Source organism: Pyrus communis, chromosome 7 (genome assembly GCF_041283825.1).
Source record: "Pyrus communis isolate YQ-2024b chromosome 7, ASM4128382v1, whole genome shotgun sequence".
Lineage (NCBI taxonomy): Eukaryota > Viridiplantae > Streptophyta > Magnoliopsida > Rosales > Rosaceae > Pyrus > Pyrus communis.
Window position 1 is genome coordinate 5,948,014 of NC_142571.1, and position 26,986 is coordinate 5,974,999.

General features: G+C 35.3%; 2 protein-coding genes and 1 long non-coding RNA gene across 3 annotated transcripts; 1 reads left to right on the forward strand and 2 right to left on the reverse strand.

Annotated features, from left to right (window-relative positions):
• Positions 1 to 1,890: 1,890 nt before the first annotated feature.
• Positions 1,891 to 2,745, reverse strand: LOC148695514 (uncharacterized). The gene is made up of 2 exons (XR_015964674.1): positions 2,577 to 2,745; positions 1,891 to 2,499 (listed from the first exon to the last, which is right to left on the reverse strand). It is a non-coding gene; the product is annotated as an uncharacterized LOC148695514 (long non-coding RNA).
• Positions 2,746 to 7,556: 4,811 nt separating this feature from the next.
• On the reverse strand, positions 7,557 to 8,311 carry LOC137734190 (putative germin-like protein 9-2). The gene has a single exon (XM_068473498.2). It carries the CDS (start codon positions 8,309 to 8,311, stop codon positions 7,682 to 7,684), a length of 630 nt encoding a protein of 209 aa, XP_068329599.2. The 3' UTR covers positions 7,557 to 7,681.
• An 8,109-nt stretch (positions 8,312 to 16,420) lies between these two features.
• LOC137735691 (ribose-phosphate pyrophosphokinase 1) lies at positions 16,421 to 23,222 on the forward strand. Its single transcript, XM_068475135.2, has 9 exons — positions 16,421 to 16,798; positions 16,945 to 17,124; positions 18,508 to 18,756; positions 19,197 to 19,340; positions 19,746 to 19,913; positions 20,713 to 20,782; positions 21,853 to 21,934; positions 22,463 to 22,622; positions 22,921 to 23,222. The coding sequence occupies exons 1-9, from the start codon at positions 16,682 to 16,684 to the stop codon at positions 22,957 to 22,959; spliced, it is 1,209 nt and encodes a 402-aa protein (XP_068331236.2). The 5' UTR covers positions 16,421 to 16,681; the 3' UTR covers positions 22,960 to 23,222.
• Positions 23,223 to 26,986: the final 3,764 nt, after the last annotated feature.

Below are 26,986 nucleotides of genomic sequence, written 5' to 3' on the forward strand. Positions count from 1 at the left end.
TTATTGACTTTTACCTAAATTACCTTTTTTTATTTATTATTGTTTAACTAATTAGTTAAAAGGGAAAATTTGTCAATTTATTAGTAGACTTTTTAACTTAAGAGGTTATGTGAAAATGAATTAAAACCTGAAGGGGTGTTAGTGTAACGGATGAGTCAACGAGACATATTCAAGATGATATTCCTTGGTATATGCTTTTCGTAGACGATATGGTGTTGATAGATGAAACTCAAGAAGGAGTAATTACAAAGCTTAACCTTTGAAGGGAAGTGTTGGAATCTAAAGGTCTTCGCTTAAGTTGGTCAAAGACAGAGTATATGAAGTGCAAGTTTAGTGCAAACGGAGACTTAAATGAGTTAGGGGTGAGAATTGGAGATCAAGAAGTACCAAAGAGCGATCGCTTTCGCTACCTAAGATCTATCTTGCAAAATAACGGAGAGTTGGATGGAGATCTCAACCATAGAATACAAACTTGATGGATGAAGTAGAAGAGTGCATTCAATGTGTTGTGTGACCGTTGTATGTCACTGAAGCTCAAGGGAAATTTTTATAGGACGGCAATAAGGCTAGCAATGCTTTATGGCATGGAATGTTGGGCAGTGAAGTATCAACATGTACATAAAATGGGTGTAGCGAAGATGAGAATGCTTTGTTGGATGCGTGGGCACACGAGAAAGGATAAGATTAGGAATAAGGATATCCGAGGTAAAGTAGGAGTAGTCGAAATTGAAGGAAAGATGAGAGAAAATCGGTTACGGTGGTTTGGACATATAAAATGAAGGCCTACTGACGATCCGGTTAGAAAATGCGATTATGAGACAGGGGTTCAGGGCTGAATGGGTAGAGGAAGACCTAAGAAGACTTTGGAAGAGACTCTAAGAAAAGACTTAGAGCACTTGGATTTAACGGAGGACATGACACAGAACCAAGCGCAATAGTGTTTTAGGATTCATACAGCTGATCTCGCTTAATGAGAAAATGTTTTATTGTTGTTTGTGTGTTTGTTATTAAGGTTTATAATTAAAAAAAGATATTAAACAAGGAAAGTAACTATACCTCGTTATTGAAGATTCTATTGAATAACAAGGTCAATAGCTTTATGATTACCCAAAAAAAAGAAAAAGAAAAAGGTCAATAACTTTATATAATTACCTGGTTTGAGGATTTTCCGAATTTAAAAAGATTGCTGGTTTTTTGAGTTTTGTATATGGACTTGAATTTTGAAGGTCAATTATTAAAATAACTATACCAGTTTTTGTCTTCCTCAAGCTGTGGAAAACATTTTAGTAAGAAAATGGAGGATGTAAACTCAATTAATTAATCAAGAGCCCATTTCAAACCCAAGGTGATCACTTTTTCATTTTAAAAATGTGCCGGTGTAGATATAATAAGTGGGGAGAACAAAATGTTTTACACATGAGGCATGTACATGAACTGCCGCCAGCCAGAAGGGCAAATGAATCCTTTGCATGCCTTAACCTATTCTTTCGTTTTGAGCATCATCAATGAAAGATGAAAATACTTTAGAATGGACATTTTACATTTGTTGTTGGTTAGATACCAAGTTAATAGACGGGGTCACGGGCTGTATAATATACATGTTGGCCGAAAAATATAAATTCACATCTTTTTACATTTTGAGGTGGGATCTGTGGCAGAGTCAAGATTTCATGTGAGGAAGGGCCTTTTCCAATTGCAAAAAAAAAACGACGGATAACAATTACAAAATTATTAACCAAAACATCATAATAACACATGCATTGATAATATTATATATACTCAATAATCATAATTGCCTCTTACAAATTTTCATATTTTGAAATCGTTGAATGATGAACGATCAACAATAAAATGTAAGATAAACGATCAACAATAAAAAAATAAAAAAAATTATAGAGAATAAGATAAATTTTACAAATAATATTGTTGTTTGTTGAATTAATTTGAACTTCCGTACGACGATACATATGAAATTTCTAGAAAGGGGAAGAAGAATAGATTTGTAGTCTTGGAGTCCTACTTCCTAAGTTGCACCGTAAAAGAAAAAGATCAAAGAAGATTTTTTTTAGTTAAAGGTTATTGATTTTATATCAAATAAATATAGTAAAATAAATAATGTTGGGATGGAATCAGACCTAGGAGTCAGGAATTTTTTTTTTTTTTTGTTTTTGGGTACAAAGGTGAATACATTATCAAACACTAATAAACAATGCAAGGCCCAAAGATAAATGAGCACAAACAAATAAAAGTGGACATGCCAAACTAGCCCAAAACCTAACCAACAATTGAGGCCCAAATTGTAAAATGCAGCAAAAGAAGGCCTAGCCTTCCACTGCAAGCCGCCGCCGCCGAGCATCTCTACCAGCACAATCCCACACCACCAACCGACCAACGCCCTGCCAATTGCAACATCTAGCCACGAGCACCTCTCCGAACACAACCATAAAGACAAGAACCAACAACCAAGTAAAGAAAGCCCATGGGATTCCACGAGCAACACTGCCAACAAAGGTAGACAGTGAGAAGGTTGTGGTATTGAACACCCGATCCGGTGGGAACACTGGAATTCTACATACCATCTCGAAGTACCTCAACAAATCGCAATTATGAAGCGGTTGCATATCGGAGCAAAAATGAGCAAGGAGGAGGGATGCCGATGGGGTGTGAAGAAATAGGCAAATTAGGAAGGATAGCAGGGGAAAAACAGCATAAGGAAAGAGAAGAGAAAAAGGAAAGCACATGGTGGCGGAGCTAGAAATCAAATTAGAAGGGCCTTTAAAGCTACGAAAAAAAAAAAAATTAGAAAAATTAATTACAACACAAATAATGAGAGGAAAATTAAAGTTTTTGTTTTTTGTAGTGATATGAAAATTTTTAATCAAACAAGAATACTGGAGCCTTAATTTTGTATAAAAATCTTAGTATTAAAATGATTACATCATAAGAACAAAACTTGTTTACGAGTTTTGATATAAAAAAAATTCACACATTAAATTAAAACTAAATTTAAGGTTGTAACTTAAAATAAGACATTGCTCTCGACTATATGGTTTTTATAGTTAAAACATAAGGCCAATTATAACATAAAAAAATTAAAAAAAAAAATAGGGGTTAGCTTTAATATGGTAAAAAAAAAAAAAAAAAAAAAAAAAAAATCATAAGGGTATTTTTTTCCTTTCAGTTAAAAAAAGAAAAAAATCTAAAAGTGTTGGCATACCAAAAGGTCTCAAACCATGATCTTTTGGAAGTGCAAAACACCACTAAACCATGGGGCACACGCTAATTTTTGTAAGCATTTGTAGATAATAGGCATTAAACGTTGTAATTGCAGGGTAGGCCTAGGCCAATCCAAGGCTTTATGTGGCTCCCCCACTGAAATCCACCGACTCCAGCCATGACTAGGGTCGGTGGCATCAAATTTGAATGGAATTGAAACCCTCATAGAAACAGTGAGAAAAACCCTCAAGCAAGGAGAGAGAAGTTTTTTGGAGTTGGAATTTGGAATAGGAGACAATAGGAGGGTTGTAAGGAAGAATAATAACAAAATGTCAGGATAAGCCAAGTCCCATCCTAATCACTTCATCCTTTTGTCTCTGGAAGATATCCGCTAGTTAAAGAGAGAAAAATAAATTAGATCCCATATTTATATCTCACCGTGTTGTGAAACTTATGTTTACATATCTCAAAAATGTAAAATAAAGGGCTGCTCAACCTTTCCTTTCACCTCTCTCTATTGTTTGCTTGGTCCAATGTTGTGTTTAAGTTATTAAGTTGTTCAAGAGTCCAACAATGAAAGAATAGTAGCCTTATAACCGAGTTAGTATGAAAACAAAGGGGCCTAAGATATAAAACTCAAGCTCAACTAGTAGTTGGGCCTTAAAATCAACAAAGCAAAGCCATGTATTTCCCATCATGACCAATTATTTACTCCTCAATTTATTACATAACTTGGCGTTGTCTCTTCTATTCCTACCCATTAATTTTATTCATACTAGGCTTCATGCACGTACTCACGCACGTGCAGAAGGCATTTTTTGAATCACGAAATGCTATGCGTGACTTACACGTTTTAAATGTATTTATATGGGCATATTGACAAAAGGAAAGTTAAACATTTGAAGTAAATGAATAATCTTAGATCATGCTAGAAGAAATCCCTCATAAACCAATTAAAGTAGTTGAATTTACATAATAATATCGGTCTATATAGAATTTACATTAAGAATAGAGAAAATAATATTTAATAAACAATTGATTGAATCACATTATTGCTAGCCCATCGTGAGGCTAAACGCACCCCCTCCCCCTTAGTGTAGATAATATCGTTTGTTAAAAAAACAATCATTTGACAACTAATTTAATCACATTATTATCCGTGTGTGAAATACCTTTTTTTTTTTTATAACTGACATTACACGCCTCTTAAGATGTTTTAAATGTGTTTAAAAATCGAGAAAATAATATTTAATAAACAACTTATTGAATTACATTATTGTTAGTCCATTGTGAGGCTAAGGCCACCTCCCCTCCCCTTTAATGTAGATAATATTGTTTGTTAAAAAAAAACAGCAATCATTTGACAACTAGTTTAATCACATTATTATGCGTGTATGAAAGACCTTTTTCATAACCGGCATTACACGCCTCTTAAGATGTTTTGAACGTTTTTTAAAATAGAGAAATTGAATCACATTATTACTAGCCTACTGTGAGGTACTAATTAAAAAAAAAAACAGCACAAAAAAACTAATTAAAATGACGAAGGCATTTTTTGAATCACGGCGTGCTACGCATGACTTACACATTTTAAATCTATTTATATGCGTAAATTGACAAAAGAAAAGTCAAATATTTCAAGTAGATAAATAATCTTAGATCATGCTAGAATAAACCCCTCATAAACCAATTAAAACAGCTGAATTCACATAATAAAATCGGTCTCTATAGAATTTACATTAAGAGTAGAGAAAATAATATTTAATAAACAATTGATTGAATCATATTATTGCTAACCCATTGTGAGGCTAAGCCCACCCCCTTCTCCTTAGTGTAGATAATATCGTTTGTAAAAAATAAAAAATAAAAAAATAAAAAAACAATCATTTGACAACTAATTTAGTCACATTATTATTTGTATGCGAAAGACTTTTTTTATAACCAGTATTATAGGGCTCTTAAGATGTTTTAAATGTGTTTAAAAATATAGAAAATAATATTTAATAAATAACTAATTGAATCACATTATTGCTAACCTATTGTGAGGCTAAGCCCACCCCCTCCCTTTAGTGTAGATGGTATCGTTTGTTAAAAAAAAAAAACAATCATTTGACAACTACTTTAATGTAATTTAATCACATTATTATCCGCGTGTGAAAGACTTTTTTATAACCAGCATTACACGCCTCTTTAAAAATAGAGAAAATAATATTTAATAAACAACTGATTGAATCACATTACTGCTACCCCATTGTGAGGCTAAACCCACATTTGTAAGAGTATATAACTGAATCATTTAGATTGTGCCATCTGTTGTTAATACAGCGCCTATATTGAAGGATATGGTTGGGATATCCTAGCTGTAATAAGATCAAGATAGTATATAGCTAAGATTTTGTAAGAAGATTGTATGCAGAAAAATATTTCTTTCTCTCTAAAGTCTTCTCTCACCTTTCTCTTCTCTCTCAAGCTTTCTTTCTTCTTGTGTTCTATGTTAATGGCTTCTGTGTGATATAGTTAACAACCTCATTCCCTTTAGTGTAGATAATATCATTTGTTGAAAAAAATAAACAATCATTTGACAACCAATTTAATCACATTATTATCCGTGGGCGAAATACCTTTTTTATAACCAGTATTACACGCCTTTTAAGATGTTTTGAACATGCTTAAAAATAGAGAAATTGAATCACATTATTGATAGCCTATTGTGAGGTACTGATTATAAAAAAAAAATTTAAAATTAAAAAATAAAAAATAAAAAAGCCATACAAAAATTAATTATTAAAAAATTACTATTACAATGATGAAAATACCCCTGTCTTATTTGATGCATTATTTTGGGATGCCTTGAAGATTTTTGTCTTGGGGGTATTTTTGTTCAAATATTTTGTTGAAGTTTGGTGACACCAAAATTACTATTCACCTTTCCATTGACTTTATATATAGATTAGTCATTAGTTGGAAACAATAATTAATCAACACAAATTCAATGTTATTAAAACATGCAATTCATTGATTAAAAAAAAAAAAAAAAACCATGCATATTCAGATAAAAAAATAAAAATAAAACATGCACGAAAAAAAAAAACCCACTCATTTTAGAAGTATTTTACCAGCCAAATAACGACAAAGAAATAGTGAGTGTTTAGTGTCGGGAAAAGTTATAATTGTTTTTCCTTTAAGGTTGACAACTAGTGATGAACCATAGTTATCCACCTCTTTCAAGTCTGAAGGAGGCTAATTGAAAAGTGCACCACCATCACGCCTTTCTTCATGGAGACCTCCACCAAGTTTTTGAGCTCAAGGGGAGGAAGGGAAAGTTTTCAGGTGAAAAAAGGAGATATATGGTCTCAAGTAGTCTCCTCGGGCTTGGTTCGAGATATGAAGTTTGGTTATGACGAATGATTTTGAAAAATGAAAAGTCACTGTGCCAACATGTTAAATACAAGGACCATACTCATATAATTGTCATGCACCACTGCATCATTCTCCCCTTATCGAAAAAACTTGTTCTCGAGTTTTGCATTTTTTAATCTTGATTTGAAGTTAGGTTTTCGACCTTCCCAACAATATGCCATCTATCTGTTGTAATGTTCTCAAATCTTGATCTTTAAGATTTCGGTTATGATTATTGATCGTACAGTGAAATGATGTCACGTTAGTAGGAAAATTATTGAAAATGAGAGAAGTATTATTCTTTCTAATATATATATATATACACACACACACCCATACTTTATTTAAAAAATGAAACGTACTTGGCTGCAATATTGGACAAGTTCTTAATTAAGTTTAATTAACAGTCACAATGAACGATATTAGGGCATATTCGTTTACTAGAAACAACTTTCTGGAATACTTCTTGGGGGTGTCATGATCTTAGAAACAACTTGAGATGCAACCAACAAGATACATGCATGTTTCGCCTAATGAACCGTAGCTTATAGCTTTTATTCCTAACACTGTAATAAGAATGCAATCTGAATTCCATTGCAAGTATAAGAGTACCTTTCCAAGTTGCGACAATCCGATTCCATGAAATGAGACTGAACCATTACAGACATGATTATTAGATGATAATAAAGAGAATGAACAGTTTTATAGATCTATATAGCCAAGTTAAAGTAGAAAAGGATTATCGTGTTTAGAATTTTTCTAGACATTACACTTTGATTGTGATATAAAAAAAAAAAAAAAAAAAAAAAAAAAAAAGACGACAAATTTGATTATGATATTTGTATGGTGAAATGTTGCCACGTTAGTGGGTAGTGAGGACTTCGCTTCTTATTAGAAATATATAAGCGCAGTATTATTCTTTCTGATGAATATAAGTACTGCTAAAAAAATGATAGAATTACAGGGAAAACCTGCATACATCAACAAATCCAAAACACAAAGTAATCAATCAAAGTTAGCATAATAAGCAAATTATTAAGCTGGATCGCACTTTGTTATGTAGGAGCTAGTGGGTAGTGAAGCCAGTCTTGATATTCTCAATGGTACTAACATCTGTCTTAAATGATTTGGCAAGGATCATGTTGTTGATTCCGGTGCCAAAGACAGACGGCAGGACTGTAACTGCTCTAGCACTTGCACTTCCGAATGCTGCAATGGCAGTGGCTGGCAACTGAGGATCCGAATTGTACTGGTAATGGACTAACCCTTTGGGAAAAACAAACAGATCTCCAGTTTGAAGCTTTTGCGTATAGAGATTGTTTTTTGTGTCGATCAACCCTACTTCCAAGGTACCATCAAGAAGAAACAACAATCCAGTTGCGTCGGGGCGGGTGTGAGGTGGTAATAGCGAGTTAGGAGGAAACTGAAGGACTGCATACGACACACTTTGGCCATTGAGAGCGGGGAACTCAACACTGCTTGCCTTTCCTGCCTTAATGGTTTGAGGAGCTTGATCGAAGATGCCACGAAATCCAGTGAAAGTGAAGAACGTTCCATCAACCGTGCCGTTGTAATTCGGTGGGACTATAAAGTCTGAAATAATGTCAGGATCGCTTGCTAGTAATGCCCTTTCGAAGGTGGCCAAGGAAAATGCTAATATGATCGGTACTTGAATCAATCTCATAGCCAAAGCCATGGCAGACAACTAGAATGTATGGGATGTATATAATGCCGCTGTTCCTCTTTAGGGTTTTGTTTGTGGAGTTTGTAGTGCATTGCATCGATCACTGACTCGGTATTTATAGGGGTTTGTAGGAGCTAATCAGTTTCTATAGGAATGTGTATATATTGTTGTGTGCATGGTGGTGCTGAAATTTTCTATGTCATTTCTCCTTCTCTTTGTCCTGACTGAAACATGCCAAAAGCCGGCAAGAATATTATTTAGGAACTAACTGTACACAGCTAAGTAGCGCAACAACGCAATTATAATTTTTTTCATGGCAGATACATAGAGAGATCTGCCTACTTTTGGACATATGAAAATGAGAGGAGTTAAAATAAGTACCCTTCAATGCGCACTAGCTAGTGGAATATCTCGCATACTTGGTCAACGATGATCATTACAAGCTTAGGAGATATTGAATACTAATAATTAGTTGGTTACAATGGATATTACTAAGTATATTATTAATTCTCCTTTGATTAACAGTGTACATTCGAGTATTGCCTTCCATCATTGATCCCTTATACCCCATATTCAAAGATGAAGATGCAAATTCTTATATAATTAACGCAAAATCCAATGTGGCAGGCTTCGGGCAACTGGGGTAACTTGGGCACTTGGTTAAGCATATGTAACAGCAATTGCATGCTCAAACACAACGCATGTATTTTTGTGGTATGAATTCCATAATCAGAATCGTTCAATTTTTTAATCCTCAGTTGAAGATTATCCGTATAAAAGAACATTCGAGTTGGAAATCTATTATTCATCTAAATGTATTAAACGAGAAATTAGGTTCTCATCCCTTATTTTTCTATTTAATTGATTGAAACCTTATTCTTTTGAATTTTTTTATCAAGGTCCTGTGATTTTATTCACTTGTTACATGTCAGCATATTTAAATTTAATTTTCCAAATGTATCATTAAAAAGTTACATTTGGTGTATTTATATTTAAGGCTAAAATTTGTGTCATATATCGGTATTTTTAATTTTTACCCATTTTAAATTTGCAACCATTTTTTTATTTTTTTTAATTTGTACCAATTTTCTTTCTAGTTTTAATTTGTATCCATATAATTAATTTCTTTTTATGCCTATATTTTTAAACTTTTATTTGTACTAATAATTTTTTTAATCTCTTATCCCAAATTTATTAATCATGTACCAATTTTATATAAAAAAAAAATGTACCACTTTGTTATGTAAAACATACGAATCTTTTTTTTTATATATAAAATGTACCCATTTTTTTTTATGTAAAATGTGCCTAGGTAAAATCTATTCTCTTTTTTAACTATAATGTATCCATATATATATATATTTTTCTTTTACAATATTCATTGAATTGTAGAAATACATACATAATCGAGGATAGGGTGCTAACAGTGGGCCTCAATAAAAACCTTGCCCAGGCTTTCAACCTGATCGAAGGAAAAAAGAGTATCCCGCACCAAATTAACTATTAAGACTACCCTCCAATAATAAATCAAAAATAACATCAAGGGTTCTTCGAACCAAGAAATTAGGTGATCAAGCATTAGACTCAACTATGCAAGCCGATGTGCCACTCTGTTCGTCTCTCTTGGTCCGAAAGAAATCTTCCATTGCTTAAACCCTTGAAGGATCAGCCGTGTATCAGTAAACAGGTGACCAAAATTACCATGCAAAGTTGTTCCTGCATTCTTAATAGCAGCAACCACCATGAGAGCATCCCTTTCCACCTGCACTTGTTCCTCACTCCAATGTCGAGCAAACACAGCTGCGGCCTGTGCAGCAGCAGCCTCTGCATGCATCGCCGAGCTGATTCCCATCTCCTGAACCACCATTGTTGCCATGAAACCTCATGTTGAGTTTCGAACGATAATCCCTATACCCCCATACAAACCATTCTCATCCCAAGCAGCATCAAATTTACACTTTATCCAACCAAAATCTAGATGTTTCCACTTCTGAACACGAACCGTTGATGAGTGCGGTTGAACCTTATTCCATTTCTTGAATTCCGACAGCCACGTTTGGGCTTTAAGTTACATATCCAATGATAATGCATCCACACCCTTCCAAAGAAACTCGTTATGGACCTTCCAAACGCTTTACACCAACACAAAAAGCAACCCAAAACTGTCCTTAGTTACTGTTTTTGCCATATTGATCAACCACCCACCAAAGCCCTCCACTACCCTCGACATGCGAATTCCCAATGGACTACCAAACCAAATAGCATATGATCGTGGGCACTGTAACAAAGCGTGTTCAACTGTCTCTGCCTTTTTATCACAAAACCCACATATATCCTCTGTAAGAGTCTGTCTATTCTTTAAATTCACCTTCGTTGGCAATGCGTTCATACACCCATGCCAAACACATATTTTGACTTTCCCTGGGACCTTTGCACGCCATAGAGCTTTCCATGGAAATTTTGTCACCTTATTTAGTGTAGATCCAACCAGTTCATCCCTACCAAGATCATGACATGTTCGTGCCACAAAGTAAGCACTCTTAGTCGTAAATACACCCTTAGGCTCTTTAGTCCAAATCATGGAATCCACTGGACTAAATAAACTCAAAGGGATACTCCAAATCAATCTTGCTTCCTCCTCCATAAACGAATTATGAATTAAACTTGTATTCCAATGCATACCATCGTTGTCCACCATCAAAGAACGCACGATAAGAGAAGGGTGCACCCCGACCGGTCTGGGACTAAGCACTTTATAAAAACTATCCCTTGGCAACCAACTATCCCCCCTTATCTGTATACATAATCCATCTCTAACCCTCCATCGAGCACCGCTCTAAATGATATTCTTGGAAGCTGCCACACTTTTCCAACAATAAGAAAAATTAGATGAAGCTGAAGCTTGTAGAAAATATGTTGTGGGATAATAACGAGCTTTAAAAATACGAGCAACCAGAGAGTGAGGATATTGAATCAATCTCCACCTTTACTTAGCCAGCAATGCCATATTGAAAGCATATAAATCTTTAAATCCTATTGAAAGCATATAAATCCTTAAATCCTAGGCCACCCTCACTTTTTGGTTTACACAATTTTTGTCACTTCACCCAATGAATTTGACACTTAATTGCTTCCCTGCCCCACCAAAATTGAGCTACCATTTAGTTCAACTCCTCACAAATTGACTTAGGTAACAAGAATGTATGCATCGTATACAGTGGTATTGCTTGAGCTACTGTTTTTATCAATATTTCTTTACCCGCACTACATAACACGGAGCCCTGCCATCAATTCAGCTTCTTCCAAAGACAGTCTTTAATATATGCGAAAGTCTCCTTCTTTGACCGACCCACAAAAATCGGTCAACCAAGGTAACGGTCATGATAATCCACCATTTCCATTCCAAGACAATCAGCCAGCAGTTGCGCATCCATAACCGTAAAGTTTCTACTAAAAGCCACACTGCTTTTGGCAAGATTCATAGCCTGTCCAAACGCCCGTTCATAAGTTTTTAGCAACTCCTTCACCTGTAAGCATTCCTGGAGAGAACTCCTAGCAAAGATAAAACTATCATCCACAAAAATGTGATACCTTGAATTTGACCTTGTGCTTCCCATGAGTCAAATAAAACTGACAGTCCCTCTGCACATAACACAAACAAAAACGGAGACAACATATCACCTTGACGAATGCCCCATTTAGGTTGTACAAGACCCACAATCTCTCCATTTAGCTTGAATGAATAGGATACAGTAGTAACACACATCATTATCCAGTGAATCCATTCCTCTGCAAACCCTAACCTCCTCATCATTTGCTCCAAAAAAACTCCATTCTATACGATCATACACTTTGCTAATATCTAATTTCAATGCCATCGCCCCCATTCCACCCATTGTTCCTTCTATGCATATAATGAGCGATCTCTGAAGCTACCAAACAATTATTTGAGATTAATCGGCTTGGAATAAATACACTTTGAGAAGGCAATACAATATCCGGCAATATAACTTTCAACCTATTAGTGAGAACCTTAGAACAAATCTTATAGATCTAATGTACCCATATTTAACATTTTATTTTGAAAAATAAAATCTAATCAGATTCCACAGAATTCCAATTTGAAGAAAAAGATTAAAAATTCTTATATGATATAATCTTTGCATGATTAGACCATCTCCAACCATTGGCCTAAAACCTAAAATTTTTAGCCTAGAAAATTTAGGTTTTAACCCAGAAACAGCTTTTCTGCTCCAACCCTTTTGGTTTAAAATTTTAGCCCCAAATTATTAAAGAATGAATTTAGACTAATTTTTTTCTTAAAGTAACTTTTTTAAAATAAAAAATTATGTAGACTATCCTAATTTAATTTTATAAACATTTTAACCTAAAAATATTTAGATTCTAACAAATACTGAAAAATCACTAGCCGACACCATGAAACTTGTTAAACACTATGAAAAAATATGAAACAAATGAAAGATTTTTTTTAATTATTTTAGCCGTTAGATTTAAATTTGGACCGTTAAATTATTTTTTTACCGTTGAATTTCATCAAATTAGATCTTAACCGTTGGATTCAATGAATTTATAAATATAAAACTAAATAATATATATATATGGTGGGCCAGCCCTACTAATCTAAATTTGGCTTCCATTTGAGTTTTAGGTTTTAGGCCACATTTTAGCCTTGGGTTGGGTTGAGTTTTGAAGGGGAATAGAAGTGGAAATTTGAGTTTTAGCCCAGGGTTGAAGAAGGCCTTGCAAGAAGAAATTATCAATTTTTCGTTATTAAATTTCTTAATTAATATTGAAATTTAACATTTATATACATTTTGTCCTTACAAACACAGAAACTAAAACCCAATAAGTAGAACAAATGGGCTATTTTAACTTTTAAGCTTAAAATAAATATGGGTCGTAAGTATAACATTTTTATAGTAGAAAAGGGCGGAAAAAGTTCTAAAAAGAAAGCTTACTCACCTTAGGCCCACGTGGATGATGAAGGTGAAACTTGCACGAGCTTAGGCCATCTCCAACCGAAGGAGGCTTAGAGGGATCGTTTTAGTTCTATAGCCCTCCAAAAAATTAATATTTTAATAAACAATACCATACCATATTTCTTACCATCTCCAACTGAAGGGCCAGAGGGCCATAGGCCAACTGTGACAAAAAACCATCTCCAACCGAATGGGCCAAACATATTTTATTATTTTAATTGAATTAATATGATTACTTAAATTAAACTACCTCAATCATTTTTCGAGATGGAATGTCAATAATTTCTTGTCGATAAGGAATCTCAATAATGTTACATCTTGGAGATTAAGTGCCACATGTCGATATGTGAGTAACTCTCTAGATTTTTTGTCGATATGTAAGCTCAATATGAAACATTTTGTTGAGTACTTTATGTATATATGAGCAACCTTGTTTTTTTTCTTTGGAGATTAAAAGTCTTGCTAAAATTTTCAGTGTCAAATTTTCTTGACATCTAATAACTTGAAAGGTCTTTCTTAAGAACAGGTAAATTAAAGGGTTATTATTATTATTATTATTATTTTAAATACTCTTAACTTGCAAGATGTTTTTTCATTTGAGATATTAATAATTAAGAGGTGAAGTCATACTAGTAGTTTAAAAGGAAAACTAATGAAAATGGCTTGAAAACTTTGAGTTTTAACGATAAGGACAAAATAAAGGGTAAAGTGAATAGTACCAGGATTGACTTTTTAGTGTAAAAATGTGGTTTTTCATTAAAGTGAACAATACCAAGAGTTTTTCGTTAAATTTTCTTAATTTAAAAGGTTAAAAAAACATATTTAGCATTCAATACTTCTGCAAGAGATGGAAAAAGGGGTGAAGGCAAAATTGGGATATAAAAAACTATTTAAATAGAATATGGTGGGTCCAAATTAGAAAAAGGGATAGAAAGAATGCAAAACGACAATGTTTCTTAAAAGTAAAAAAGTAGGGTGCAAAAGCACAACCCTTCTTCTTCATTTTGCCGGTTCTGCAACTTGAAATTTTATACTCCGGCGAATAAAACCCAGCGAATGGTGGCTCTTGTATCTACTATGTTATCTTATTAATTCACTATAATTTATCATATCAAGTCCTTCATAGAGCACTGCCTAGTTTTTAAGGTGGTCCTTCGAGGTTCTTTACAAGCGTTTCTTCGATGTTCGGAGGGTCCCAGGACCACCCTGGTCCTTATAAATCCGCCTCTGGGTATGCCCCGTTCAAAGTCCTTTTTTGTCCTAAAGTGGTAGCTTCATGTGCTAAATTTGCATATATCATATCTCAATTCTCCTTGCCACGAGGTCTCACTCACGCTTGACCGCGACTACCCTCCATGAGACTCTAACCATTCTTTGCTCTCCCTCCCTACCTCACCATCAAGGATTCAAGGTAAGCTTTTTATGTAAATTTTTATTTTTGGTTGATTTGATTATGCTGCGCCCTGACCTTCCCTATGCGGCTCTGTGTAATGATTCAAGCTAATATGTTCTTGAATTGTTGATCTTTCAAGTGTTTTAAGGATGCCCAATTGCAATCTTTATCCCCTATAAATTCTAACGAGAGTTTGAATTTGCAGTATTTGGAATTAGAATCGGTAGTTGAGCCCCAAATCGAAAGAGTTCGACATGGCAATGGATGGGGCGCAGAGAGGTGGTGGTGGAGGAGCATAGAGCTGTTGGAGAGGATGGCGGAGGACAACGAAAAGATGGAAGGGAGTGCTGAAGGTGAAGGGTGCTTTGGGAAGAAAATTTTTATTCCAGATAAAGTCTTCTCCCCGGAATCCAAATACTACCTCCGTTTAAGTAATCCAATTCCGTCAATATCAGTAATTGAACTCCTAATTTTACATGGGTCTCGCAACACTGTGCATTCCGGTTGAATTGGTAAACAGAGGAATAATCATGAATGGGGAATGACTCCCATTCTGCCATTTCCTTTCCCCACATGTAAACACGCCACTAATGTCTAAAAAAGAATCAAATGTCCCTAGGAGAAGGCAGCAGCTTCCTAGTGTGTTGAATAAGCACTTAAAGAACCTTGCTGGCAACACCTCAACCATCCTCATCCATATATTTCTTTTGCCATCTAAAAATTCTACACGTCCAGCTTGAAAGAGTGCTTAGTAAGCACTACTAATGGTTGCCTTTGAAAGTTGACACAACCATCAGCACTCCTGCTTGCTAGTCACTCTAGCAGCTGTACGTGGCAAGTCAGCCACATCTTGGCTGCCACATGGCTCTCATTCATTGGTCCACATAAAAATTAAATTAAAAATTCAACCGATCTCCACAAAATAATCCAAAAAATGCTATGAACTCGTAATGGCGGGCACAATCTTTTCATAAATACCTTCTCAATAAATAATCTAAACATATTTTTCCAAATATTTCTCTTTTTAGATAATAAATTCTTGGGATCTCACAACATTAGAAAGGAAGTGGCATCGATCTGCTTTTCGCATAAAATTGAACAGATTTCCCCAACCTTCGTCGCCAACCTTCATCGTCAAATAATCTTATCGCATAAAATTTAATAGATCTTCATCTCCCCGACCTTCCGCTGTGAGCTGCGATTGTCCCCCAAGCTCGAGCCACATTAAAGCAAGCACCCTCGACGACTTGGCCACAACGATGATGCCGAAGAAGAAGAAGGCAGAGCCTAGGGACTGGATGTCAAGGTTTAGCAAGTGAAAGCTCAAATTAGATGTCGGCTCGCTTCTTTTTAGTCCTAGTTAATACCAAGTGAAAGCTTGGGACTAAATAACAAGGTTGAACGAAATGCAGAGGGTCTATTAGTCGAGGCGAATCCCATTTATCCTAGTCCAAGAACAACTAAATATAGGATTATTATCCTAGTTAAGCTCAATCCTTGCTGAAAAGTTGTAACAAACGCACCCTCACTCTAATAAAAGAACAAAGGGATTACACAACTAAGGCCAAATTAATCATTTAAGAAAAGTTTTCTCAAGTTTTTATTTATTATTTTGTTTGGGTCTGACTATGAAATTTCGCAAAAAGTTTTATGTATGTGCTATTTACATATTTTTTATTAGTTTTTGTCTTTTGTTCTTTTTTAAATTATTTGGTTGAAAATTGAAAAAAGATATGAGAAGTAACTACGGATTTCACACAATGGGGGCAACTAAATTAACTAATAGTGTTTCTCCCTTGCATTACCCAATCCCGCAACTCGCAGCAGCAGCAGCAGCAGCAGCAGCTGAGAAAAAACCAACAAACCTCCCACGCTACCACCACTCTTTCCCGTGGCGACCAACTCTCTAAAACTATAACCCTAACCTCTCTCTCTCTCTCTCTCTCTCTCTTTCTCTCTCTCACTGATTGCTAACTCCAACTCCAAGAAATGGCGTCGCTGCTTCACACAGCGTCCCGGTCCTCTCTCGCTTCTCGCGACTCTCTACGCCATCGCACTTACCTCCCCAACTACTCTCGCTCTCAAATCCCCATCCTGAATTCCGTGGTAAGCCGCCGCAACCTTTTCGTTTTCTTGGTTCAAGAAATGCTTTAATTCTTGAATATTATCGCTAATTGGTTTCAAGTTTCAATTCGAGCGATATTTTGGATAATATGATTTGAAATTTGTTGGTTCTGACTAATGTATTGCAGAGGTGTGGTGTGGGAGAGCCTCTCAAGTACGCAAATGGAAAGCCGTGCGTTCCACTCCTCAGGAGTGAAGATTTGGTGCCGAATTTTTCGGACACGAAAACACATTTGGTGAATGAAATTAGCAAGAATGATACCAGGCTCAGAATCTTTTCCGGCACTGCGAACCCTGCGCTGTCTCAGGTTTAGCTTTATACAAATTTTAACATTTAAGTTTGTCTATGTTTGTTTTATTGAATGGTAATTTTATTATTCAAGGTCGACTTATTGAGTTTTAACAATTCATTTAGTGTTTTATGGATTGATCTGATGTAGATGCTTAGATACGAAAAGTTTCGTGTGCGATTGTTTGATTTTTATATGTAGCGGAAATGAGAATGTTAATAGTTATGGGACGAGTTACTAGTAACAGCTTGAGGGACACCTGCTCAGGATAAGATAGGGGAAAGTAGATACCAAAAGTATCGCGTGCGATTCTTTGAGTTTTGGACCTTTTGGTTCTGCTGTAGTGTAGGAAGGACTTGGTAGAAGAGTTGTGAATCAGGGTTCACTTCTTTTTCATTGTTCATGTTTGTTGTGTTTCACTGATAATTTACAGTTGGAAACTCTCAGATTTACTTGGGAAAATATGAGGATAAAAAAACCCAAGGAAATTATGCATAGGATTCATCCCTTGAAAAAAGAAAAAGAAAATGGTGATTTTGCAAAGGATTGCAATAAAAAATTGTGCAGGAAAACTGTCAGATTTCTATGTACTACTAGTTGACTTTATTTGGTTTTTCCTGAAAGTATAGAAGGAAACTGTTGGAAGGAGGTTATTGTGTTGGTGTAGTTTTCTGCTTTATATGTTTAGTTGTCAGTGCATTATGGTTAATAGTTATAATGACAAAGCTAGTGGGAAGAAGGTTTCATGAAAACAATCTAGATTCATGAAAATAATCGAAATTCATGAAAGCAAGCTAGTGTTTATTAGTTAGCGTGTCAAGATTTGTATGTACAAATGCTGTAGGTTATTGATTTTTTTTTTTGTTACAGGAATGCGTAGTACCATCAACTTCCAATATATTTCAAAATACACCATTCTTCCTCGTTTAAGTAATGATTTGAGTTTCCTCTGTTTCTATAGCTCATGGTGATAGTTATTTGCATTACCCATGATTTTGGTGTTCATATGTTTGGAAAATGCATCCTTGTCTAGGAAATATAAATTTGAAGAAAAAAAATCTTCAATTACAAAAATTCTCTGGGAAATATACTGTTGGTAGATTTTAGAAAAATAATCTCTCGAGAGAATGTTTTCTTGATTATGCCATTTGACTTAACGCAAAGAAGGGAAATTGTTTTTTTCTTTCCTTGTCTCTTAAGAAAACATTTCCTGACACACAAGCTGAAAAAATGCTCATATGTCCCAGGAAGTTGACCATTCAAACAAACATCAGAAAGTTTTTCTAATTAAGAAAACTTCTGCTTGGAACATTATTCCCCAAGGCAAACGTAGTCATAATGTATTGTAAACTTATTAACCATTTAGCACTGTGGTCTGACCAATTTTTTTTTATTTGATAGGAAATTGCTTGCTGCATGGGCCTGGAACTTGGAAGGATTAAGATCAAACGCTTTGCTGATGGAGAGATATATGTTCAGTTGCAAGAGAGTGTAAGAGGGTGTGATGTATATCTTGTGCAACCCACATGTCCTCCTGCAAATGAAAATCTTATGGAGCTTCTTGTCATGATTGATGCTTGTCGGAGGGCTTCAGCCAAGAATATCACTGCTGTGATTCCATATTTTGGCTATGCCAGGGCTGATAGAAAGGTAACTTCGTATTATCAGCAAGGACAGCTTTTCATCTTTGGTAAATTTGTACTTTCAGGATCAAAATATAGCTTAATGGTAATAGGTTATTCCTATTGTCCTAGTACAAAAATTCAATGAAGTATCTTGATGGAGAGTTATTACGAACATGCAAGTTAGATTGGTTAACTTGGAATTTAAGGTTTCTTAAGAAAGTTCAGGTCATTAACATTCAAATTGGATTCAATTATCATTTTTGCTTGAATTATTTCCGCAGATAGGTTGAGCTACACTATAGAATTATGAATAAGCAAAAGTTTAGAATGCTGAGTTGATAACATATATGCAAATGCATTCTGTAGTAAATTCCACAATGCCATAATTTTAGTTGAAATTGGTATGTAAACCAATTTTAAGTTCGAATTTGTTTTAATTATTATCTTAAATTGTTTTTGTTCCAGACTCAAGGGCGTGAATCTATTGCAGCCAAACTTGTTGCAAATTTGATTACAGAAGCAGGTGCAAATCGTGTTCTTGCATGTGATCTTCATTCTGGGCAGTCTATGGGATATTTTGATATTCCTGTGGATCATGTATATGGTCAGGTAATACCTGTAATACTATGCTCTATGCTCTCTTTTGTCTCATAATTCACGGACAGGGGGGTGTTGGACTCTTATAAGAATGTTACTTGGCCACCTGAATTAAAATCAAGTTGAAGTGACATAATATTTGTTAAATTGGCTGAAAGAGGTATTCCCTTGAATATATTTGTATCTGGACATCTTTTAAGGAAACAAATCTACAATGGTTTTGATAAAATTCATTATGCTTGATTTAAGCTGTTTAAAGTATATATGCTTATTTACGAGTTGTCCTAGGTTCTTCCCTCGACTCCTGAGAGGCATATGATTCTAAATACTGTTGATCATGAAGTTCGAATTGTTGGACATCTCCTCCTATGTGGTTCCCCTTCTTTATGACCTTTTTTTTTTCTTATGTCCTAACAGCCTGTGATACTTGATTATCTCGCCAGCAAGACTATATACTCTGATGATTTGGTAGTGGTCTCACCCGATGTTGGGGGTGTTGCTAGAGCTCGTGCTTTCGCGAAAAAATTATCTGATGCTCCTTTAGCCATTGTTGATAAAAGACGTCACGGGCACAATGTGGCGGAGGTACGATCTATTCAGATGGGATTGACAACTATCTGATTTACCTCCCATGTTTGTCTTGTTCTTTCATTATATTTGAAGTAACACATGAAATTGCTGGAAAGGTAAATTGTTGTGAAACCTGAATATTTTCACAATCACATTATCAAGCGATAAACCTGTGCAGACTGTGATGAACCAAGTTAATTTGAGGATGTTACATTTTCGAAAACAATCTGAAAAAGCTGTTACATAACTCTAAATTAAGTTACTTAAAACATCCGTTAATGCACAACCTCCACCTCCTGCAAATTACAACACAAAATCTAGGAAGTCCGAATCAATGGTACAACACATAATTTTTGAAATCATTTAAAAACTACCCCTCCTTTCTTTGACATCATTTGTAGTGTCAGCCTATTTTATCTGGGATATTATTCTTTGACATAACTTCAGATATCTTATTGTTGTTCTAACTGCTGTTTAGCTCTGAATCCTGACATAGCGCCAGTGTTGCTGCTTTACTGTGAGAACATGATGACTTGAATGCATTTCTGTCATCTTTATTCTTTACCAGGACATTAAACTCCATTCACCTGAGCTATTACCACTTTTCTCACCCCTTGTGCTTACACACTGAAAATTATTGTTGAATGTGCCACTGTTCTGACAATCCTTTCTTTCTTTTTCTTCTTCTGTCTCTCTTCTCTCACTTTAATCTATGTCACAAGAAAAGGACAGTCATTCACATATGCATAAGTTTTATTTTTTGGGTTGCCACTGGAAACGTATCTTGCAACTCATTTCTGTATATCTTTTACAGGTGATGAATTTGATAGGTGATGTCAAGGGAAAAGTAGCAGTTATGGTGGATGACATGATTGACACAGCTGGTTAGTTTGTACATGCTCTAATCTGTTTACAAAATCGATCACAAGGAGTACCAAGAATGATATTACATAATATAGAACATTAAGATAAGGATGACAAGCCTAGCTCGTGATGGTAAAGCTATTCTCTGGAGAAATCATAATCAACAAAAGAGGATATTGCGTATGATGCAAATGTTATGGAAAATAGAAATCATCATTAGCATAGTTAAATTAGAAATAGGGGGTAACAGGGGCTGAAAAGAACTATATATCTCTCTTATAAAAAGAAAAAAGTATATTTCAACCAATAGAAATTATAATAATAGTTTTTTCTGTGGATCGTAACCCTTGTCTTTTAACCCTAGGAAGTATTGCATTGTACTAGTTTAGATTTCATCTTCATAAATTTAACTTTTAAGGACGTCTAACTGTAGATCATGATTGAAACAATTTTCCATTTTGACAGAGAATTTATGTGCACAGCATTTTAATTGTATCTTGTAGGTTTGGATAAGTGGGTTATTCCTCGTTTGATAGTCTTTTATGTGGGTTTAACTTGAAAGTTCGTGCATAAGCCTATACACGGGATATCTGACAGTCTTGAAATCATCAAATCTTTGAAAGATGCCAAGGGAAGTTATCCCTGTCGTGGCCCCTCAATTTTGACTGTATGTTCATTTCACGCTTGAGTGGGCCACATGCTGAGACCAGTATGAAATGTGCCTGCAGTCAGCATGGGATAGTTGGCTCTTAGCACTGTTCCAAATCCAGTTATCGATTTACAATTTTGTACTTTTAAAGTCATTAGTGCATGAGTTCTTGGTTGTGCATAAATAAATGCACAAAAATCCTTCTCGGTTATACAAAAGTCTTGTTTCACAAAACCAAAAGTTTGTTAACACAACCTGTCCTTTTAAATTTTAACCATCTTAGCTACAAATGCCACAAACAGTATTGACTCAGTGTCCAGGTTTTGAATTGATTGGTGTTATCATAATAGTTCCCTCTGTTATCAACTAGTCTTTGCAGTTATATCCATGGTTGTTGCTCTTGTAAAAAAAAAGTATCATTGTTTTGCTGTTGGGTTGTAGGGACTATTACGAAAGGTGCTGCTTTACTACACCAAGAGGGTGCCAGGGAAGTCTATGCATGTTGTACACATGCGGTTTTTAGGTATGTGGAATTTCTGTGCATGAATCGCTGCTTTCACTCTTATAATATGATGTATGGAGAGCGTTTTGAAGCAGAGGCTATGATCTTAATAATATCCACGGGAACCAACTACCATTTTTCTTTTCTAATCTTATTCGGTACATATTGGCTTGACTTGGACAGAGTGTGTCTTTAGCATAAAAGGCATGGCTTGCCCTAAGCAACCTGGTGATCGCAGGAAAACCCCCTGTGGAAACATAGGTGGTGTGAGTGTTTATCTTGCAATCCTCAGAACACAAATTAGTGGGAGTTTAATGCACTCGGCCATGTACACATCTGTCCAAACATGCATTGTGATTATGTGAAAGTATCAAATAGAATATCCACAATGTCACTTCTAGTTGATTGACTTTTGAAGGAAAGAGTTTTAGGGCCCTTTTTTTTTTTTTTTTTTGTTCATTCTCCCCTGTTGTTATTTCTATGAGCCATTAGTCACTGTATACAGTAGCATGCTAGACTATTTACTTTTATCTGTTGTCTTTTTTTCAGCCCTCCTGCTATAGAGAGGCTGTCGAGCGGTTTGTTTCAAGAGGTGATCATAACAAATACCATTCCAGTGTCGGAGCAGAATTATTTTCCCCAGCTAACTGTCTTGTCAGTAGCGAATCTTCTGGGCGAGACCATATGGCGTGTTCATGATGACTGCTCTGTGAGTAGCATATACCAATAAAATTTGGTTAATACGAATATGAAAGAAATTAGTTCATTCTCCCCTGTTATATAAACAAACCCAATTGATTTGTTTGTTCGTATGTATTGGCGATTAGCCTTTATAGAAAACCTTAATGGAATCAGTTTTAAACCATTTGGGTCATGTTTTAAACCATGTTCTAGCTCTATACTTCCCTTTAGGTCTTTTATTAATCAAATGTTTACCTAGTTTTTACCATTTAAGTGGGGAAAACAGCGCTGGATCACTGAGAGTTTTCGTTTTGAATTTTTCTCAGGGTGGCTATGAACCCTATTCCACCTTGGGCATTGATTGATCGAATTCATGGCGGTGTGCCCTCCCAGCTTCTGTTACTGCCGTATAGCTAGCTACCTTGTCGGAAACAGGATTGTCAATAGAAAAGTAAAGGTTTTCTAGAGAGAGACGCATGCTCCAGAGATTGTTGTTTCGGAACTTTATACGACTGAAGGTTGATGGTTTTGTGATAGAGAATCAGCATTGTTGTTGTTGTATGATAGCACTGTTTGACCCTGTAAGTTGCCATTTTGTTGAGTAATCAGTCATATTCCGCTTACCTTACATATGATATACTCGAGTTTCTGCATTCGATCTTCCCTCAGTGTTAATAAGCACCCCAGATTCACCATTGAGAAACTGAGAAACCTCAATTTGTAATCCTCTCTGACGACCCCGCCACATAAGTCGGTGTTATTCACACCAACAACAGAAACAACACATCACTGCAGTTTTCATAGATGTCATTCTCGTGCGACAGCGAAATCAACGGTTGGAAGAGGGACTTGGGATCGGAATGGTTAGACGAAGGGGAGAAGTTGGAGGGATGGTGGGTGGAGTCGAAGAAGCCGCCATGGTAGTCATGGTAGTCATGGCATGAAAGCTTCGCAGACTTGTTAAAGGGATTTGGTTACATGTTTAAAAAGAGATTTGGGTGTTTGGTTACAAAGATGCAAATTGTTAAGAGGAAATTCACGATGACATGTTTCTTAAAAGGATAAATTGTACTCTTTTTTTTTTTTGGGGAGAAAAAAAGGATAAATTATATTTTAATTCCCAAGTTTTGGATCAATTGAAATTATTATTAAGGGAGGGGAAGAGTTCTAAATTTTTACAATACTTAGAAGAGGGTGAGAGTTTTGAACTTGATACACATGAGTGGAAATTCAACATCCTATTCACTAGGATTGGACCGTATGCAATTTTTTTTTAAAACATCAATTCCATACATTTACTTACTTTTTCATTCATTACATATATCCGTTAAAAAATCTGTTAAGTTAACTATTAAATGAGGACATGTTAACAGTGAATTTCACTTTTGTACTAACATGGCTGCATGGTTGACCCTAAGCATAGGGGCCTATGCAAAACTTAAAGGGAGGCCCTTTATTTTTAATGCTATATTCTCTTTATTATTTATTTAGTTTTTTAGTTTTGTTTTCGTGCAAAACTTAAATGGAGATATTTTTTTTTTAATGATGTATTTTTTGTTATTATTATTTTTTAATTTTGTTATTATAGGTTGGCAAACAAAAATTAAGTTTGTTTTAGTGAAATCGAGTGTTTCCTACCTTCAAAAGATCGTGAATTCGAACCGGGTTGCATGTTTTTATGTATATTTCTCGGCTTAATAAGTTTATAAACTTACAAAACTTAAAAATAACAAAGCAAAACCACAACGAGCTGAACGTAGCTCATGCACGAAAAGGCAGAAAACCTAAACCACTGGCACTGGTAGAGAACTTTGGTATTATCTTGCACATTCTAATATATGTACACATGTATATGTGTGCATGTAAAGAAAATTAAAGGTATCTTCCGAATTGGGAACCCTGTGTGGTAGCACCTCTAAGAGCAGGACTAAAGAGTGTGTATTCAATTGTGATTCCAAGAGATTTAAATCCTTGATAAATTAATATGAGTTGACGTTGTTGGTTAGTAGAGGATTAGAATAGTGATAACTTGGAATATTAGTTGTTCAGTGGAATTATGAAATTAGTTTTAGATTGACGTCATAAAGTGATAGATTGATGTAAAGTTTTAGTTTCTCAGTTTTTGATTTAGAGGTGACTTCTTCAAAGAGGACAAAGAGGACTTAATTATTTTAGATTCGGAGATATAAGCAATGCAGGTATGAATTGATAAAAATACTTGGAAGAGTATTAAATTTAAGTTGAACCCCCTTCAGGATATTTGAGATGGGATCTAAATACTTGATATTGATGACATAATATTTGGCATATGCACCCTACCTCAAGTCCTTAATTTTCACTCTATTTTTTGCTCTATGGTTTGATTTTGAAGATATGCACAGTCGATTATAAATTATGAGCAGGAGTGAAGAGGGTGAAAGGGTGGGGGAGAAGGAGTTGGACGGGAAACGAAAAGGGAAGAGATGGAGAAAAAGGAGTAGAGATAGTTTGACTAAAGAAAAAGGGAGGGACAAAAACACTTCTAGAAAATAAGACAAAGAAAAACAAGACAAAGAAAAATAATTTTTATTAATTATCCTACTATTCAGTACGAAACTACACCAAACACTTCACTAAGTTAGTCCAGCTTTATCTATTTTAAGTTAATCCAACTTAGTCCTTGAAGCTAATTCAGTCCGAAATAATCCGGTGCAACAAATGCAACGTAAGTGTACTAAATTAGCTACCAGACCCATCCATCATAACATTGCAGAATAATATTTCACAATTATTAGTTCAACATATATTAATATCATATGTTTCAACTTTCATATATTAACAAAAATATCAAATTCACAACCCCAAAGTAATCACAGCCACAACCCCAATATCCAGTACAGAATAATTCACAACCCCAATATAATTAATCCTAATCACAGTCCCAATAATTCACCCTCACAAATTGAAAACCCTAATTTAATTTCAAAATCCCCACATCGAAATCTTAATTACAATTCAAAATCCCCACATCGAAAACCTAATTCCATTTCAGAGTCCCCAAATCAAAATGCTAATTCAATTTCAAAAACCACAATTTTGTAAAATTTTGAAACCCTAATCCCCATTTAAAATCCCAAATTGAAACCCTAATTAAACGAATTAGGGTAAAACTTCTACCTTCTATAGTGGGAATGGGCGTTAAAAGTGAAAATTCTCACCTCTATTTCATGAAGAGACTAAGAAGGAGAGGGAGAGAGATAGTTACTCTTCATTGTATGGTGTGTGGTGTGGTGTGGACAGAGGAGGAGAGACCCTTAGAGTTGAAAGAGAGCGTCGGTCGAAGTCAAGAGAGAAGGCGAAGTCGTCGATTCGAGTCCAGACAGAATAAAATTGAGATCAGGTCGAGAGAGAAGGGATTGATTGAACGGTTGAGATTAATCTCAACTAATATGATAGCGACAATAGTTTATAATCTTATAATATATTATATAATTTAAATGAGAATTGCTATTAGCACTTCAAAAATCTCATTTTGGAATCCTAACAAGTAGGGCTGGTTCGGGTTGGGATCCCAATCCGAAATCCCTAACCCGAATCCCAAACCAAAACATTTCGGGATGTGATTTTATATCCCGAAACCAAACCGAAACTATTCATTTCTCAAAATTCGGGATTCTCAAAAGTGTTTCGGATTTTTGGGTCACTTCGGGATTTTCTGATGCTGCTATGTTGCTAGAATTAGACAAGGAAAGCTCTACTGTGGTCTACTTCCTTCTACAAAATTTCTGTTTCAGATCTTCCTCAAGTCGTTTGAATATTAGTGAGAATGCCTCCTGCAATTAACATAGAACCATATCTTATACATTTTCCTTTGCAAAACATTTGGAGAGAAGATACTTTGACAAAACACATAGAACCATATCCTGCATGCAGGTCCTGCACTTACCCATCCTAATTCGAAACTCACAGTCCTCAAACCCTCACACATTCGACAAAATACTTAGAAATCAACTTAATCAACATGAAATTTGACCCTAAACACTAAAGAACAAAACCCTAGTGAAAATAAGAAACCCTTACCTGGATTTGGGGACTCGATTGGTGTCAGATTCGAATCCTCCTTTCTGCGTCTGTGTGAGTCAATGGAGGAGTGGCGTGAGTTGATGGAGAACGAGGAACGGCGTGGATTCGACGGAGGAGCAGAGCGGCAGGAATGTGAGTGAGACCGTGAGAGTGTCTGAGTGTGAGTGAGATTGTGAGAGAGACTGAGAGACCTAACAAATGACCTAACTCAATGGGCAGTTGGATTAGATCTTAACAAATCCAATGGTTCAAGTAATTTCTAATTAAAAATTAAAAATAAATAAATAAATATATATAATATTCAGTTCGTTTCGGGATTACCGAACGCTT

Bases quoted from the DNA above. Each gene is read 5' to 3' on its own strand.
- LOC137734190 (XM_068473498.2), bottom strand. From the start codon at position 8,311: ATGGCTTTGGCTATGAGATTGATTCAAGTACCGATCATATTAGCATTT.
- LOC137735691 (XM_068475135.2), top strand. From the start codon at position 16,682: ATGGCGTCGCTGCTTCACACAGCGTCCCGGTCCTCTCTCGCTTCTCGC. The intron at 16,799-16,944 runs GTAAGCCGCCGC...AATGTATTGCAG, and splicing joins TCCCCATCCTGAATTCCGTG to AGGTGTGGTGTGGGAGAGCC. The intron at 20,783-21,852 runs GTTAGTTTGTAC...GTTGGGTTGTAG, and splicing joins TGACATGATTGACACAGCTG to GGACTATTACGAAAGGTGCT.